The 17,646-nt window shown below is 34.5% G+C and overlaps 3 protein-coding genes across 5 annotated transcripts; all 3 read left to right on the top strand.

Annotated features, from left to right (window-relative positions):
- Positions 1-4,104: 4,104 nt before the first annotated feature.
- LOC110870922 (auxin response factor 3) lies at positions 4,105-7,421 on the top strand. Its single transcript, XM_022119985.2, has 7 exons — positions 4,105-4,679; positions 4,776-4,832; positions 5,315-5,485; positions 5,571-5,911; positions 6,319-6,511; positions 6,587-6,746; positions 6,829-7,421. The coding sequence occupies exons 1-7, from the start codon at positions 4,374-4,376 to the stop codon at positions 7,320-7,322; spliced, it is 1,722 nt and encodes a 573-aa protein (XP_021975677.1). The 5' UTR covers positions 4,105-4,373; the 3' UTR covers positions 7,323-7,421.
- A 1,517-nt stretch (positions 7,422-8,938) lies between these two features.
- Positions 8,939-9,525, top strand: LOC110870935. Its single transcript, XM_022119990.2, has one exon. The coding sequence runs from the start codon at positions 8,983-8,985 to the stop codon at positions 9,433-9,435; it is 453 nt and encodes a 150-aa protein (XP_021975682.1). The 5' UTR covers positions 8,939-8,982; the 3' UTR covers positions 9,436-9,525.
- A 3,974-nt stretch (positions 9,526-13,499) lies between these two features.
- On the top strand, positions 13,500-15,935 carry LOC110870948 (protein NUCLEAR FUSION DEFECTIVE 6, mitochondrial). Of its 3 annotated transcripts, none has more exons than XM_022120001.2 (3): positions 13,500-13,750; positions 14,605-14,726; positions 15,708-15,935. In XM_022120001.2, the coding sequence occupies exons 1-3, from the start codon at positions 13,587-13,589 to the stop codon at positions 15,713-15,715; spliced, it is 294 nt and encodes a 97-aa protein (XP_021975693.1). In that variant the 5' UTR covers positions 13,500-13,586; the 3' UTR covers positions 15,716-15,935. The 3 variants fall into 3 exon arrangements, with proteins under 3 accessions (XP_021975693.1, XP_021975691.1, XP_021975687.1); XM_022119999.2 differs by having other exon boundaries at positions 15,626-15,935; XM_022119995.2 differs by having other exon boundaries at positions 15,390-15,910.
- Positions 15,936-17,646: the final 1,711 nt, after the last annotated feature.

Here is a 17,646-nt window from a genome sequence, read left to right as displayed (position 1 = left end):
AAATTTTTCCGTAAAAGATAAAAATAAAATAAATTGATGTAATTGAAGTCAAAGATCGATATAGGATTGGAAGGGAAACCCGATCTGTCCGGGTTGCCTGTCAAATTTATCATTCGCATCATCATTCTTCCCTTCCCTATGACTGACCCTACACTGTGCTACTTCTTATAATAAATACTAGGTTATAACCCCGTGTATTACACGGGTTGAATAAATGAATTTTATATACCAAATAATAAAACATTATCTTTTTAAAAGCCTCCTTTATTGCACGGGTTGAAAAATGTAAAATTTTTTTATTATTTACTATACAAAGTTACATTTATATAACCCGTGTAATACACGAAATTTTTAAAGGTATAACTTTTTTATCATATGCTATGTAAAATTAGATTTATTCAACACGTGTAATACACAGGGTTTTTTAAGGATATATATATTTTTTTATTATTTGGTAGATTTTCAACCCGACTATACATGAGTTTTTTAAAGATGCTAACATGCAACTATAATAAAAGAAACCAAGTTTTGGACACGTATCATTCATTGAATATATTCTTAAATCTATACTTATCTTATATTAATTAAATAAATAAATAATAAATTAATATTAAATCTTATCGTACTTTAATAAAATATTATCCTCAAATCTAAACTGTTAATTTAATATATTTTTATTCAACTTGTGTAAAACGCGGGGTTTTTAAAAATATAATTTTTTTATTATTTACTATAAATATTTTTTTTATTATTTACTATACAAAGTTACATTTATATAACCCGTGTAATACACGAAGTTTTTAAAGATATAACTTTTTATCATATGCTATGTAAAATTAGATTTATTCAACACGTGTAATACTTAAGGTTTTTCAAGGATATATATTTTTTATTATTTGGTAGATTTTCAACCCGACTATACATGAGTTTTTTAAAGATGATAACATGCAAAGTGAAAAATTCAAATTTAAATAACTATGGACTAACTTTAATTTTAAATGTTATGCTTTTAAACAGTTTACGTAACAAATGTGCTAATGCATGTGAATAAATTCAAATTCAAATTTAAAATTTAGATGTAATTATCTAGATGTGCCATGAGGGAAAAAAAAATCGTCTCAGCTTATAAATATATATTACTTTGGAATTCCTTTATTAGATTTGGTAAATATTATTGATAATAAAAATTCGTATTAGATTAAATTTTAGATTTGATTAAATATTATTAATAATAAAAAATTATATTAATTTAGATTAAATATTATTATTATTAGTATTATTAATAATTTTAATCAATTAAATGAGAGAATGACAAGTGTCCCAAAACAGGTATAATTTTTTTATTATTTACTATAAATATATTTTTTTTATTATTTACTATACAAAGTTACATTTATATAACCCGTGTAATACACGAAGTTTTTAAAGATATAACTTTTTATCATATGCTATGTAAAATTAGATTTATTCAACACGTGTAATACACATGGTTTTTTAAGGATATATATTTTTTATTATTTGGTAGATTTTCAACACGACTATACATGAGTTTTTTAAAGATGATAACATGCAAAGTGAAAAATTCAAATTTAAATAACTATGGACTAACTTTAATTTTAAATGTTATGCTTTTAAACAGTTTACGTAACAAATGTGCTAATGCATGTGAATAAATTCAAATTCAAATTTATATTTATATTTATATTTATATCTATTAATAGATGAGAGAAATGAATAGTGATTTATCATTGTGGAGCATTGTTATTGGCAGGTTGGACGGTTGTTTACACATGTAAACAACCTCTTTCTTTCCCCAACCCCCTATTTTAAATCAGAAAACGAGCTGATTCACAGAATTTTCTCCTCCACTGCCTCCTTCCCACCTCCCACCAGATCAAGAGGTTTTCCTTTCTCTCATTAAAACCCTCTGGTTACAATTCAGGAGAATGAGAAGAGAGATACATAGTGTGGCTGACGGAGACTGTTTAAACGGCTCCGCCGCCTCCGCCTTGTTTAAAATTTAGATGTAATTATCTAGATGTGCCATGAGGGAAAAAAAACCGTCTGAGCTTATAAATATATATTACTTTGGAATTCGTTTATTAGATTTGATTAAATATTATTGATAATAAAAATTCGTATTAGATTAAATTTTAGATTTGATTAAATATTATTAATAATAAAAATTTATATTAATTTAGATTAAATATTATTATTATTAGTATTATTAATAATTTTAATCAATTAAATGAGAGAATGACAAGTGTCCCAAAACAGGTTTCTTTTATTATATAGTATAGATTAAAATTTTAAAATTTTAAAATTTTAAATAAACCATGAAATTATAGCCTAGTGGTATCTTAAGGGTGGTATAAGGCTTATGACCATTTGGTTATGGGTTCGATTCCCACAAAGAGGGTTTTCCCAGATTTATTGGGTTTCCTCCTGAATTGGTGTATAGACATTATTGCCTAGTGGAGATGGATATGATCGGGTGGTTCTACTGGTGGCACGATGATACTCCAGTGGTCCGTCAGTGATCCAAATTTGCCGTTCAAAAAAAAAAATTAAATAAATTATTAGGCTACAGGGTGTGGTATAAGTCAATACGTAGTGGGGCGCTTTGCCAGAAGATAGCGCCGTCAAAACGCTCAAACACCAAAACTTTGGGCGCTATAAATGAAAATTGGGGGTGTGGCGCGAGAATTTTAACGGCGGTATGGGATTTGCTTTTGAAGTGTTGACCAATCAAAAATTATTAAGGGTTTTTATAATATTCTAATAAAATTGAAAATTAAGAATTAGGTAATGATGGGTAGGGGCTTTATGACTACGGCTCTAGTGATATAACGCCTCATAAAGCCCCCGTGTGACGTGGCACGACACGTGTCGCATCCACAAGGGGCTTTATGACTACGGATGGCCTAAAGCCTCTAGGGGCTTTATCACGCCACCTCAGTTCCACGTCACACATGGGGCTTTAAAGCTCCTTCCTTTAACTTGCAGGGTGTGGTATAAAGTCTCCCTTTAAACTATAGTGCCCCCCTTTAAACTATATTCACTTTGATCCCTTCAATTCGGTTCGTTAGTACGTTGGCGAACAAGGGTTGGCGCCCCCCTTTTAACAACCACGGGGTGGTCGATGGCGTCCCGAAGCGCTATACATGTCGATGTGGCGAGGTGACGCTAAGCCACACCACATGTCCTTAGAGTATCTTTGTGATTTATTATAAACTATGGAAATTATGATAAAACACATTAATAATCATAAAATTTGTACTCTTCCTCATCTTTACTTGTTTTATTTAGTTTTACTTTTTCATTCCCTTGTAGAACTTTTCTTTTTCTTAAAAATGAAAACACTTCACATATGGTGACCGTACATAGTAGAAAAGAATAACATTTTAGATTTAATGGCGTAGTTTTTGAAAAATAATAAAAGTATAGAGTTAATTACATAGTAGTCCTTGTGATTTGCATAAAGTAACATACTTAGGTATTAATAGTTTAAAATCACCTAGATGTATTAACTTTTCATTTTGTAACGTTTGGAGGTATTAACGTTAATTGTTTGTTTAACTATTAATACCTAAAGATGTTATTTTGTGCAAACCACAGGGACTAACTATGTTAATACCCTAGAAGTTAATACCTTCAAACGTGACAAAATGAAAAGTTAATACCCTAGAAGTTGATTTTAAACTATTAGTGTAAACACGTCTCATGTATGGTCACTTTGCATTAAACATATTAGTGTAAACACGTCTCATGTATGGTCACTTTGCATTAAACATATTAGAAAACAACCTGACCCACCATAAGAACATTGCTCTCCAAGCCCACAAGAAGAAAAACCGATGTTAGATCCATACAAGTGTAAATCCTTTCTATCCATCTAAAGACCAAAATGTTAGCTTGTCATCTTCCTTTATACTTTAGACAGGGGCGCAACTTTGTAGGGGCCCGGGAGGACCCCTCGAACTTTTTGATCATTAGTGTCTGATATGTAGTTTCGTATAGAATTTTTTTAGGTATATACGTTTTTGACCTCCCGGTTTTATAATTCTATTAGGTAATTATCGTGTTATAAGATATGAATTATTGAGAAATTGTATGTGAAAAAAGAAACAAAATACAAGACAGTTTTGTAGAATAAGGAGGGGACACACCACCATCCTCCCGCAATTACAGGGCTCTCTCATCTCTCTCTCTCTCTCCTCTTTCTGCTGTTGTTGCAGCACCGCCACCTGCACATTTTGCAGTCACTTTGCCGCTCCCTCTTTACACCACCACCTATTGCTTTACACCTCAAACTCTCTCTATACATACATACCCATTTATGTTTCTTCCCCCTTTCATTTCCAACATCTACGATGATGTGTGGTTTGATTGATCTGAACGACGATACAGTCGAGGTTACGACCTCGTATGCATCTCCGTCGGTAAATTTGTCTCTGTTTACGAAAACGACGTCGTCTCATTCTACTCCGGTTGTGTGTTCTTTGGAGTTATGGCATGCGTGTGCCGGACCTCTGGTTTCGTTGCCGAAGAAAGGAAACGCCGTCGTTTATCTGCCACAAGGCCACCTTGAACAACACCGCATTTATGATTCTCCGTTAATCACCGGCGTTAATCTCCCTTCTCACGTTTTTTGCCGTGTTGTTGACGTTAAGCTTCATGTAAAGTATTTTCTTTTCATTTTCTTTAAAAAGCTAATTATTTAAGGTTTTGCTTGGTTTATATTAATAAATTATTATTAAATATTATCTAATTAGGCTGAGAAAGGATCCGACCAAGTGGTTGCTCAAGTTTCACTAATTCCAGATTCTCAGGTGAGTTTTCTTTTGATAAAATGCGCGCATCACAAGCGCATGAGACCGTGTTTGTTCGGTGACTCGGTGTAATGCGTAATATCCTTTTGTTTCATATTAGAAATATGATATTTTATTGCCCTGGACTTGTGCTTTGTTTTTTCCAATTTGAACAAATTAGACCATCGATTGCAATGATTTTGAGTTTTTCAAATCTCATTAAACAAAGTATTTAAACAAATTAAACCATCGATGGAACGGACACATTTGACTAGAGAGGACGGAAATATCTTGGTATATTAGTGGTACTAGTTAGCAAGTTAAAATCATTTTCATATTTAGTAAATTACACCGATAGCAAAGCTAAGTTCAAATATTATGTGTAAATAATTGTTTAATATATATATTTATTTTAAAATAACTAACGCCTCATATGTGTGATGAACTAATCGGCTTTTGGGATCAAAACACATAAGGTTTTAATTGTGGTTGTGTCTTAACAGCTGGAGAAAAAATTGGGTGAAACAGAGGCTGAAGAAGATGACAATGGAGGCACAGATGAAAAACCAACAACACCACACATGTTCTGCAAAACCTTAACAGCTTCTGATACCAGCACCCATGGCGGATTCTCGGTTCCGCGCAGAGCTGCAGAAGATTGTTTCCCCCCTTTGGTATTTCACATTACACATGTCACTAATTCATGTGTACTGCATTGTAAAACATTAGTTAAGAAATTTTTTTTTTTTTTTTTTGTAGGATTATAGTCAACCAAGGCCTTCACAAGAGCTTGTAGCAAAAGATCTTCATGGGACCGAATGGAAATTTCGGCATATTTATAGAGGGCAGCCGCGGCGGCATTTGTTGACTACCGGTTGGAGTGCTTTCATAAACCATAAGAAACTTGTGTGTGGGGATGCTGTTCTTTTTCTCAGGGGTGACGATGGAGTGTTAAGATTGGGTGTGCGTAGAGCCGTTCAACTGAAATCCTCTTATGATTTTCCAGCGAATTTCGCCAGACAGTTGAATGATTCCAACTTCAACACCATTGTCAAATCCATATCTCAGAAAACCGTCTTCAACGTCTGCTACAATCCAAGGTATTTCAACTTTTAAGCTTCAGTTTCCGGCATTCGATTCACAAAAGGGTGTTGTTAAAGATACACCACCCTCACAAGTGTACACCAGGTTACCTGTCATGTCATACGGCTCGTATGGGTCATACAAGCCGTAGCCTAGGGGAAAAAGGTCATACGGGCTATATGGGTCATACAAGTCGTATAATTAGGCAAAAAAGGCCAGATGGGTCATTTAGTAGTCACATCAGTTATTTCTTTGTCAGATACATCATACACGCTGTATGATTTTACTCTCATATGACCCATATGACCATTTATCGGCCTATCATATGGCCCGTATGACTATCATATGACCACTTTTCGCCCATATTACACGGCCCGTATGACCATATTATGTCACAGAATCATAACTTTCTGACATCTTGTAGGAGTGGGTCAAAATTCATTGTACCGTATCATCGGTTTCGCAAGTCTCTTACAAACAAATTCTCGCTGGGAACGAGGTTTAATCTGCGTTTTGAAACCGAAGATGCTACGGAGAGACGGTGCAGAGGGATCATAACTGGGGTCAGCGACATTGATCCTGTTAACTGGCCTGGATCAAAGTGGAGGTGTCTGACGGTGGGTCAAAGTTAATATTCATATTCATTTTGATTTCGGTTTCATCGAATAATCTTCGTGTTTTCATGTTTAAAGGTAAAGTGGGATGGTGTGGAAGCCACAAGGCAAAACCGAGTTTCACCATGGGAAATCGAGGGGCATACTTCCGTTACTGGTTCGGCTTTCAACAGCATTTCGTCACCCGTTTCCAAAAGGATAAAGACCGATCTTCGGCCTGAATTTCATGTCCCCGAAGGTCGATTTCGAGAATCATTTGTGGGTTGTTTCACATGCTAAAAAGTGTTCAAACTTTAACTTTTTTATTTTATTTTATACAGATGGGGCAGGAGGATCATTAGACTTCAAGAAATCTTCGAGATTTCCGAAGGTCTTGCAAGGTCAAGAAATTTTCAGTTATGATCATTATCCTTACGGAATCGTTGGATCAAGAAACTCAATGATATCCATATTAAGGAACGATCTCAGAAACCGAGCCTTACGATCTAGTGAGGTCTTGCAAGGTCAAGAAATAGTTTGTAACAACTCTATGCAGCCGTTACCGGTTATACATTTCCCGAATGTAATCTTGCAGCCTACTTACTCTCGTCCCATAATCGTTGCTGATGATTCACGGCATCTGGGTTTCGGTCAGGGATATTTGGGGCAGCATAATGGCCACAATGAACGAGAAACGATTTCTAGTCTTTTGACAGAGAAGAGTCTGTACCCAAACCCGAACCCAAGCCTGAGCCTGAAACTATCTCACATTGGGCCACAAGAATCGGTTTCGACATGTAGAAGTAGTTGCAGGCTCTTTGGTTTTACCCTTTAGTTTTAGAGTTAGGTGAATTAGCTTCTGTTGTTTAATGTATTTTTTGGTATACTTATGTTGGGTTTGATTTTCAGTAATTGGAGTTTTATGGTTTTGTTTGAAAAATGCATTACATGTAGATGGATAGAAGTAACATACTACTTATCCTGTTATATGTTCTTCAACACATTTTATCAAACATGTACATTTGATCAAACAAATATTTAAAAACAGGTAGATACACAAGTAATTGGGGGAGATACCATAAGAATTGTAGACCTGAGAGAAAAAAGAAAGGAAGATTCATTATTGTGGATATAGTTACTGCCAGACAGTCAACTATGCTGTCTGTGGCTTTATAGCCCAATGGCATCTTGGGGGTGTGATAAGACTTTGGGACCAATAGGTCCTGAGTTCGATTCCCACAAGACAGTTTTTCCCATATTTATTGAGTTTCCTTCTGAATTGGTGTATAACTGTATATGCATTATGCCTAGTGGAGATGGATATGATCGGGTGGTTTCGCTAGTTACACGATGATACTCCAGATGTCTGTCAATGATCCAAATTTGCCGTTATTAGATTTTATGCCTAGTGGAGATGGATATGATCGGGTGGTTTCGCTAGTTATTAGATTTTATCACCCCTAACTATTGACTATTGGCCGCTGCCACCTCCAACTATTACTTTGACGCCTGTCACCCCCAACTTAACACTTAGTGTGTTCTGTCACCACGTCGTTAACTGATCACTAACTTTTGATCATGTTATTACACATTTTTGTGTCATAGGGATCTTGGGAAGGTTTTAGGGATCTTAGGACACCCCCCCAAAAGTATAATAACATGATCAAAAGTTAGTGATCTGGTGACAGAACACACTAAGTGTTAAGTTTGGGGTGGCGGGTGTCAAAGTGATAGTTGAGGGTGGCAGCGGCCAATGGCCAATAGTTAAAGGTGATAAAATCCAATAACCCTTCAAAAAAAAACACAGTCAACTATGCTGATTCTTCAAGTTCTTAGATATTTGGGCTACTGCCAGACAGTCAACTAGCTATTTGGGCTGCAGTTTTGTAAAAGATGGGTCATGTCTCATATTGAGGTATTTCTATATACAAAAGTTAAAACTGTTGGACTTAATTCCCTTCCTCTAGCATATGAAACGGGTTGGGCCGGTTAATTCAGGTTATGGATTAGTACGCTTATTTGGCTAGAAATATAACAAATGGGTTATATTTACAGGTTATGGATTAATACGCTTATTTGGTTAAGTTAATTGGAAGTATAATAAATGGGTTATATTTAAATTATAATAGATAGGTTGGATAAACGTGATTCGTACTCTAATTATAACCAAATCATGTCCTATATAACCTATTAACCTGATCAAAGTTGTGATTAAGGTTAAAAGAAGTGTAATCAGTTTTACATCATTTACTAACTAATATACGTGAGAGTTATTCACAAATTCTTTTCTTCTGTTTTGTATTTAGTTTGATTGTCGATTAAGACTTGAAAAACAATAGTTGTTTACATTTTCTACTATTATTTTTTTCCCTCAAAATAATTTGTGCTTTCCTATCCACCATGTCCACTATAGTAATTTCACACCTACCTAAACCATAATAGACCACTCACTCACTCACTCACTTACCTATCCAATCCAAACCAACCCCTTCAAAATGGAAGAAACCACATGGGAACAAAGACACAATGCTCTAACTCACATCCTAACCCACCCAACAACCACCCCATCTCTCCACTCTCAACTCTTCATCTCAACCCAAATCCCCTGCTGCTACCACAACTGGGAATACCCTCCAATGTTCTGCCCCAAACACCACCAACTCCAATGGGCTATTGGGCTTTTCCTCAAAAGGGCAGGTGGTGGGCTTAACCAAGGCTCTTGGAGGTCAAAGTGCCCCTATCAACTACCACCACCAGTGGTGCTTGCTAAGGGTGTAGAACCACCCAAATGGGGTGATGAAGATAAGAGAGAGTATGTGAAGAAAAGGCTTAGAAGGAAGAAGCTAGGGAATGATATCAACCCTTGGATTCCTATCTTGTTGCCTAATCTTATCTTGATGTCTTTTTTGTTATGGGATCCTTTTCAAGATGACCCAAAAATTCTCTAATAAGGGTTATTTTATATTTTTATTGTATGTGTTTATTTTATACTTCATCGAAAAAAATAATAAAGTAGTTTAGTCATTTGTTCTTTGACATATTATATATTTATACTTATAATATATCAATTTGCAACATGTTAGTGTAATGTAGTGTTGTAAGTGTGGTTTTAGTTATGGTTTATGTTATTTTTAGTTGTACCATTTCTTTGGTTGTTTGTACATGTTTGTAGTGTTAGACATTATGCGAGTTTTATAAATTAATATATGATTGTTATTTTAAATTAAAAATGGTAATTATGCGAGATACTAGAAAATTTGTACAGCAAAACATGAACTTTCTAATAATTTGCGTGTTATTTTCTATAGTTTTATAAATTATAAGAATTAATACCATAATCAATACTATATAATGAACCTAATCGATTTCAACTGAATTTCCCGCGTGTAATAAACCAGTTTCCGCCACCGTAATGAACTCAATACCATAATGAACTTAGGCTATTTCAATCGAATTTCCCGCATGGAATAAACCAGTTTCCGCCACCGTAACGAACTAAATCGATTTCAACCGAATTTCTCACGCGTAATAAAACGAGTGTCCGCCGCAACGTGCGGGAGTATACCACTAGTTATTTTTAATTAGTTTAAAGCAAATTACATAGAAAGAATTATGTTTTATGATCAAATTTCCATCTTCATTTTTTTGTAATTTTGTAATTAATTGGACAATTATTCCTTTTGTTTTGTAATATATAGCAAGTTTTAATGTTTATGGTCTTTTAACAATATTTAAAACCAAGAGCTTAATGTGTTTATCATCTTTAGTAAAAAACGATGATGTTTAATAGATATTTTTGTTTCTTTTACTTTCTTGTATTACAACATATAGTGTGCGCACAAGTATCCATAATTTTTATATAAAAACACCATTCATAATAATGCTTTTAAGATCATGTCAGAATGATTACACGGGGAAACGTAGGCGTTACCAGTTTAGTTACCCAAATGAACAACGCAATTTTGGTAGATAAGACCATGTATGCATCAACTATCACCATGTTAACGATAGTTGTGATATAACATGTTATATTACAATCACGAGACATTTTTAAAATATATAAATATTGAAAAGGATTTTTAAAATTATTTTTAAGAAAGTCTTTAAATACACTAATTACAATTTTTTTGTCAGGTGAAGCTTATATATAAGACTAAGTTTTTGAAAGTTTTTGGTTGTATGATATGTAAACCCAACATAAGTTACGTGTCCGAGTTTTAAAGTCTGACAGATGGTGATCATGGTGCACTAACAAGATCGTTATGTCAATGAGTCACAAGCATGCATCGTGACTACAATATGTACTTGGTCAATAATATTAAGTATATGTACAATAATAAATCTCATAAACCTGACATGAACAAATGGTACCATGGTTACATAATAATATTTACTTGGTCAATAATAATAAGCCTATGTACAATAATGCATCTCATAAGCTTGACATGAACAAATGGTACCATGGTTACACAATACCTAAAAACAAGAAAAAGCGACAGACAAATCAAATAATCTAAGCAAGAATGTACCAATTATACTATTCAAGAAAACAAATCATCGCATTTATATTTTTTATATCTTTTTTCTTCTACCAGGGGTAAAATTGACATTTTACACCTATTTAACTGAGAAATTTAACTGGCATCCATACTAAGGACCACCCGTGTTTAATTTTTACAGCCATTGGAACCAACTGTGTAATTTCAAAACCATAACAACCACCTCTATAAAATTTGCAAACCACAGTGACTAACCAGGCGTTTAACTCAAAAAATTAACTAACCAAATGTTAAAGAAGACTATATTTTCTAACTAGGTTAGAACCCCGTGTATTACACGGGTTGAATAAATATAATTTTATATATTAAATAATAAAAAAATTATATCTTTGAAAACCCCATGTATTGTACCGGTTGAGTTAATTTAATTCTATATATTAAATAATGAAAAAAGTTACATTTTTAAGAACATCATGTGTTATACGGGTTGAGCACATGTAATTTTATATACCAAACAATAAAAAGTTATATCTTTATAAACCCTATGTATTATATGTATTGAATAAATCTAATTTTATATACTACATAATAAAAATTTATATTTTTTAAAAACCTTGTGTATTACACGAGTTGCATAAATGTAATTTTGTGTAGTAATATCTTTAAAAAAAACTAACGGATATACTCGATATACGATAAATGAGTTGATTGTGGTAATGGTTCTTATAAATGTCACGTAAACATAGTGATTACCGTATTTAAGTTGAGAATTGAACACGGAAATAAAAGTATAGAACCAATAAACATTGATTAATATTTTTGTTTACCTCTTATAAACATTTTTGAAATAGGTTCTATTCTTAACTACTTTAGTTTAATAAAATAAATAAATAAAATATTGTTTTCCCCCGGCTAGAAATTACGATTTTACACCAGTTTATTATTTTATACTCACTTTAAAATTACGGTTTTGCCCCCATTTTAAAATTACGTCTTTGCCCCCGGTTTAAAATAAAATTATGCTTTTGCCCCCAGCTAAAAGTTACGATTTTCCCCTCGGTTCAAAATTAAGATATCACTCTCAATTCAAAATTACGTTTTTGCCTCCAGTACAAAATAAAAATATAGTTTTCCCCTAGCTAAAAGTTAGGATTTTACCCTCAGGAAAAAAATTTTGATTTTCCCCCAAGTAAAAGTAAAAATATGACTTTGCCCACAGCTAAAAATCGTGTTAAGTAGTTGCCTAACATTCTTTTAACTTTTTCTTTCTAGCAAAACTATAGTACTATTTTTTTTAGTTGGTTGAGAATTATTCGGCTACCACCCCGTAACGCGAGCGGGGCATCACCTAGTTGTATATAACATTTGTAATTGTTAATAGTGTTTTATATTATATTGTATGGCTTACAATTAAATTTGGAATTTTGTGTAACTTAATTAAAATTTTATTTTTTCGGTTTTGAGAAGATAAAAGGAAATACGCAATTCCTCACCCATAATTGTGTATTATAATGCGATGTATATCGTAACTTTTTTTTTTTTTTTGATTTTTCATTGTATTATATTAATTATCTATAAGAGATGACCTAATATAATGACAAGTGTCCCTAAAGTGGTTTCTTTTATTATATAGTATAGATTCCTACACATTTTACAAATAATGAAAAAGCAAAGGCATAATTTACAAAAACAGAGAAACCTGAAGATACATAGCCGAGACCGGACCTTCCTCACGAGGGCCGGACGAAAACATAAGGAACGCATATCCCGAAAAGCTCCGCCGCTCAGTCACAAATGGACGCAACCTCAAAAGGTGCGTCCTACCGAATGACGTCATCAAGTTGACTAATATAAATACCCCCACCAGTACACTACAAGTACGATTTTCTGAACCTTCGTCCCTACTTTCTCTCTCTAGCAAATACTTATCCTCACGCCGGAGGGTGGTCGCAGAGTGGCCCTCCCATTTCTGCGACAAGCCTAACGGTTTGTTCATCTTGCAGGTTCGAATCCTCGTGTTCTTAACAAGATCTAAGCGTGGTTTACAGTGTCCGGCCACTTTTTGGATCTTCAATTGGCACCATCCGATTTAAAAGATCATAGTCTTTCACTAGTTGAACTTCTTGAGCGAAAAATCATCTAATCTATGACGGCCCCAGGTTCTGTGAATCTGGGATCTACTGTTAGCTCACAGGCTACAACTCCTACGAATACTACGATCATGGTTTCAGCTCCTCTGAGCTCAGGATCAGGAACATCATTGCCATTTGTAATGATGCCAAGTCAACCTGCGTCGGAATTCGACGTAGAATTCCTTACCAAAAATGCTAGTCTCTTGAGACAATTGAAACAACTGTGTAATTTCAAAATCACAACAACCAACTCTATAAAATTTGCAAACCATAGGGACCAATCAGACGTTTAACTCAAAAAATTAACTAACATAAACATAGCAAATGTCAAAGAAGACTATATTTACAAATAATGAAAAAGCAAAGGTATAATTCCGAAAAACAGAGAAACCCAAGGGTGGCAAATACGTATCTAGTTCCATCCCCAAAGTCCAAAAACCCCGGTGACCACAACCCAAACCCCTACACATGGCAACCGCCGTCGCAGCTAGGTCCGTCTTCCGCCACGCCTCCGCCGTCCGCTCGGCTGCTTCTAGAATCTCCGCCGGTGCGGCTAAGCCCAATGCCACATCGTCCACACGCTCGGCCTTCCGCTTCCCCTCACAAAAACCCCTTTCTCATCGCATTTTCAGGTTTTTACAGCTTATCCCTTCAGTTAATAATGTAATATCATAATTTGTATTCACATCTTCAGTTTCAAACATTCATCGTTGATTTAACTGCTGATTATGATCTGTTTCTGCAATTGTTTTTAGGTTAGATTGCCTAGGGTTAGAATAAATAGCTTTGCTTGACAATTGATTTCAAACTAACTATGTTATACAAAGATAACTAGTGATTTTTTTAGTAGTTACATACCGTAAACGAACCAAACGTTCGGCGAACATTTCGGAACCGTTCGACGGGAAGTTTGTTTGTGTTCGTTCGTTTATTAAACAAACGAACACGAACAAGAGATTTCGTTCGTTTAGCTAAATGAACAAAGGTCGTGTTCGTTCATTTATGTTCGTGAACGTTCGGTAATGTGTTTGTTTGTGTTCGATAGTTCATTAGTCTTTTGTTTTTATATTTTATTTAAATATTACAAAATCCTGACAAATTAAATATTTAATAAGTGTTAGTGTATTATATGATCTATTCATGAACGTGTGTTTGTTTTCATTTCTATTCATCAACGTTCGTTTTCATTCGTTGCCTAAAACTAACAAACACAAACGAACACGAACAAGTTTATTTCCTTAACAGACGAACACGAACAAGTTTATTTCCTTAACAGACGAACACGAACATAAAATCTCGTTTGGTAAGTGTTCATGAACCGTTCTTTGAACACATATATTCTTTAACAAACGAACACGAACAAGGTCTCGTTCGTGTTCGTTCGGTTCATTTGCAGCCCTATGCGGTATGCCTCCAAATGAATGGTGGAGTTTATGTAAAATGCTTTATTGAGGCTCTTACTTTGGATGTAAATTGATTAATTTAGGTCACCGGTTGAAATGAGCTGTGTGTCTGTGGAATCAATGCTACCGTTTCACACAGCTACTGCCTCTGCGTTGCTGACATCAATGCTTTTGGCTCCCAGGACCTGTGGTTGGACTCTTGAAGGTATGTTTGGTTTACTACATTTATTATGCTTGTATCTGTCATCTTATTCAATGCCCAAATTCCAATTTTATGTTATGTGGTTCTTGAAATGTGTTGAAAGAAACGTTGAATGTTACAAGTGATGCTATTTGTATTCTTACATGGTGTTAGTAGTGTCTGTAAATGATTCTGTCGTAGTTCAGTTATTTATATTAACGACATTATCTAACATTTCTTTTTAACTGTTTCAAGATTTTGTTAAACCCTTAAGCCCACTTGTCCAGTGCAAGTTGCGTTTTACCTAGTCCCATTGGTTAGCAGGGTACTGGTGGGGCTCGTGAGTTTTCTTGGCATAGTTGTGTAAAAAAACGTATTTGGCTTATTTTTGAAATTTTGTTAATCCCTGAAGTGCCATCTGCCCTGCGCAAGCTGAGTTTTACCCGGTTCTTTTAATTAGTAGGGCATTGGTGGGGCCCTGTAGGTTTTCAGGTGAAAAAATGGGCTTTTTTAAGATATTTGGTTGTTTCATGTGCTGTGTAGAACACTAGACATTAAGAAACACACAATTATTGATTGTCTTGAATTTTGATGACACTATGTTGAGCACTTGAGCAGAGTATAAGTAGGGTTTTTTCATTAAGTTTAGTTATACAATTATGCTGCTGATGCAATACTTTTAATCAGATCTGAACGACGATGTATGATGACTTGTTGGAAGGATCCGGGCGTGCTACAAGAATGCATGATAACTAGAAGCAAGTCTGGATTCACTTTGATTGTTATACCTTTTAATTCTCGTCTTACCTGGACCTTTTAGGATATGATAATATTCATAAATCGACTTAATGTCATGTGTTTTTTACATGATTGAGATTGTTGCGAAGGCATATATTATTTGACATTGAGTTTTGTTTGTTTAGGGCTGTGATTGGGTCTCTTTCGGCATGAAGAATTTCCATGTTTCCCTACGGTTTTTCATTCGGGTAAATTGTTTGATTGTAGATGGATGATTGTATGTGTTGAGACGCTGTGCATTTGGTGACTTGAGTAGCTCCCAAGATGCAACTGGATATTGTAATGGATGATTTTTTGGTTTTGAAAACATAAAATCTAGGACGATGTTGATTATTCATGTTTTGAAGGCATGGAACAAATTGTTTTTTTGTTAAAAGTTACGACCATAAACGCCAATGATTCATGTGTGATCGTGCAAGTTACGACCTACAGATATTTAGATGTTTGATTATGTCCTTTCGAGCCAAGTACGTTACACTTCTCATAGACGAGATAAAAGTGATCGTGCAAGCTGCAACATTTTATTTTACAAGCAAACTGTAATCCGACACCTATTTACTTGTTTATCATGCTTTAATCCTGTTAATTTAGGTTAAAAAAGTCTCATTAGACCAGGTGTAGTGGCTTGGACTATTGTGAACTTTATTTTTAAATCAGTCTTAGTTGATGCTAAAAATCATGTCATTTGTGAAGGACTATTGTGTATCAACTTTCCAGTTGTATACTTGCATATACAACAATATTCGTACATTTCTGAAATGAACTAACATGACAAGACAATCAAGCATGGAATTTTAACAATTAGACTACCCGTAGTGGGCGTCTTCTCCCCCCCCCCCCCCAAACACGCCCAAAAACGCCACCGCCCCCACCCCCGCCGGCGTGTTTGGGCGTTTTCTTTCAAAAAATGTCCGGCCGCATGTTTTGAATCACGCTTTGAACAATTTTGTTTGGCCAATAGCATTTAATCTTTCTTTTTTAGTCAAATAGCTTTTTTTTTTTGTTGTTTTTTTTTTATTTTTATTTAATTCTTTACACCCTTTAACAATAATGCCTACATCCCCACTACAACCATTTTAGAAAAACGCCCAATAATGCCCCTTGTTGACTGTACTGTCACATGGTGGAAAACGCCCAAGGATGAGGACATTATTCACCCTTACCACTACGCATGGTCTTATCACTAACCCCAATTAAGTATCATTAACCACTGACTTATTTAAACACATACAAAGAGATTATTATGCCAATGGGTTTTTTTAATCACTGAGTGAAGATGCTCCAAACATATATGAGCTCCATGTAATCACAAGATCAACTGTCATGGTTGGTCCTGATTGGCTGCCGATGTGAGTTGATCAGAAGTTGAGCATAACATGAGTGGAATCTACAGCTAGTTTAGTGCTCATGTTGGGTAATTTGTATTGGACCGACTCTCTGGTGACTTGACTTGTGAACTTTCTTCTCGTGTTGTACTTCGTCACCATGGACACATCATATAAATTTTTGGATGTATCGTGTTATTTTTATTAATTTATTATCATATAAAACAAATCACACATAACTTTGGTTTGGGTGTATGTCACCATAAAAACGTCTTTTACAAAATAAATAAATAAATAAATTCTAACACTGTTGAGTTGATTAACCATATATTGCTATTTAAACAAGTTATGTAACTTTTCTTGACAAAAGGTGGAACAAAAAGTGCATCACATCCGATATAAGGTACTAGGAAAAAATACATTTATTCATTTAACACCAGAAAAGCACAATACATGACCAAAGTTGATACGCAATCATGGATTCGAGTAGGATGTAAATAATGTAATTCACATAGAAACATGGATTTAATGAAATTAAATTACGTGTATAATGGTAGATACGCGATTAAGGAACTGCGTATCACGTGGCTAAAGATTATATACTCCCCTAACTAACATAGCTATAAAGGTATAATAGTTGCCTAAAGATTATATACTCCCCTAATATAGCTATAAAGGTATAATAGTGAGGGAAGCTGATACTTGACAGTGTTAAAAATACATTTTATAGGATTAAAGTATAATATATGTAAACAAAAGTAAAGACGTGACCAAGGAATCACGCCCCACACATCTGAGAAAATAACTTTATTTTAACGATA

Source organism: Helianthus annuus, chromosome 16, assembly GCF_002127325.2.
Source record: "Helianthus annuus cultivar XRQ/B chromosome 16, HanXRQr2.0-SUNRISE, whole genome shotgun sequence".
Taxonomy (NCBI): domain Eukaryota; kingdom Viridiplantae; phylum Streptophyta; class Magnoliopsida; order Asterales; family Asteraceae; genus Helianthus; species Helianthus annuus.
Note: the sequence above shows the minus strand (reverse complement) of the source record. Positions and strands in the feature narration are given on the sequence as shown.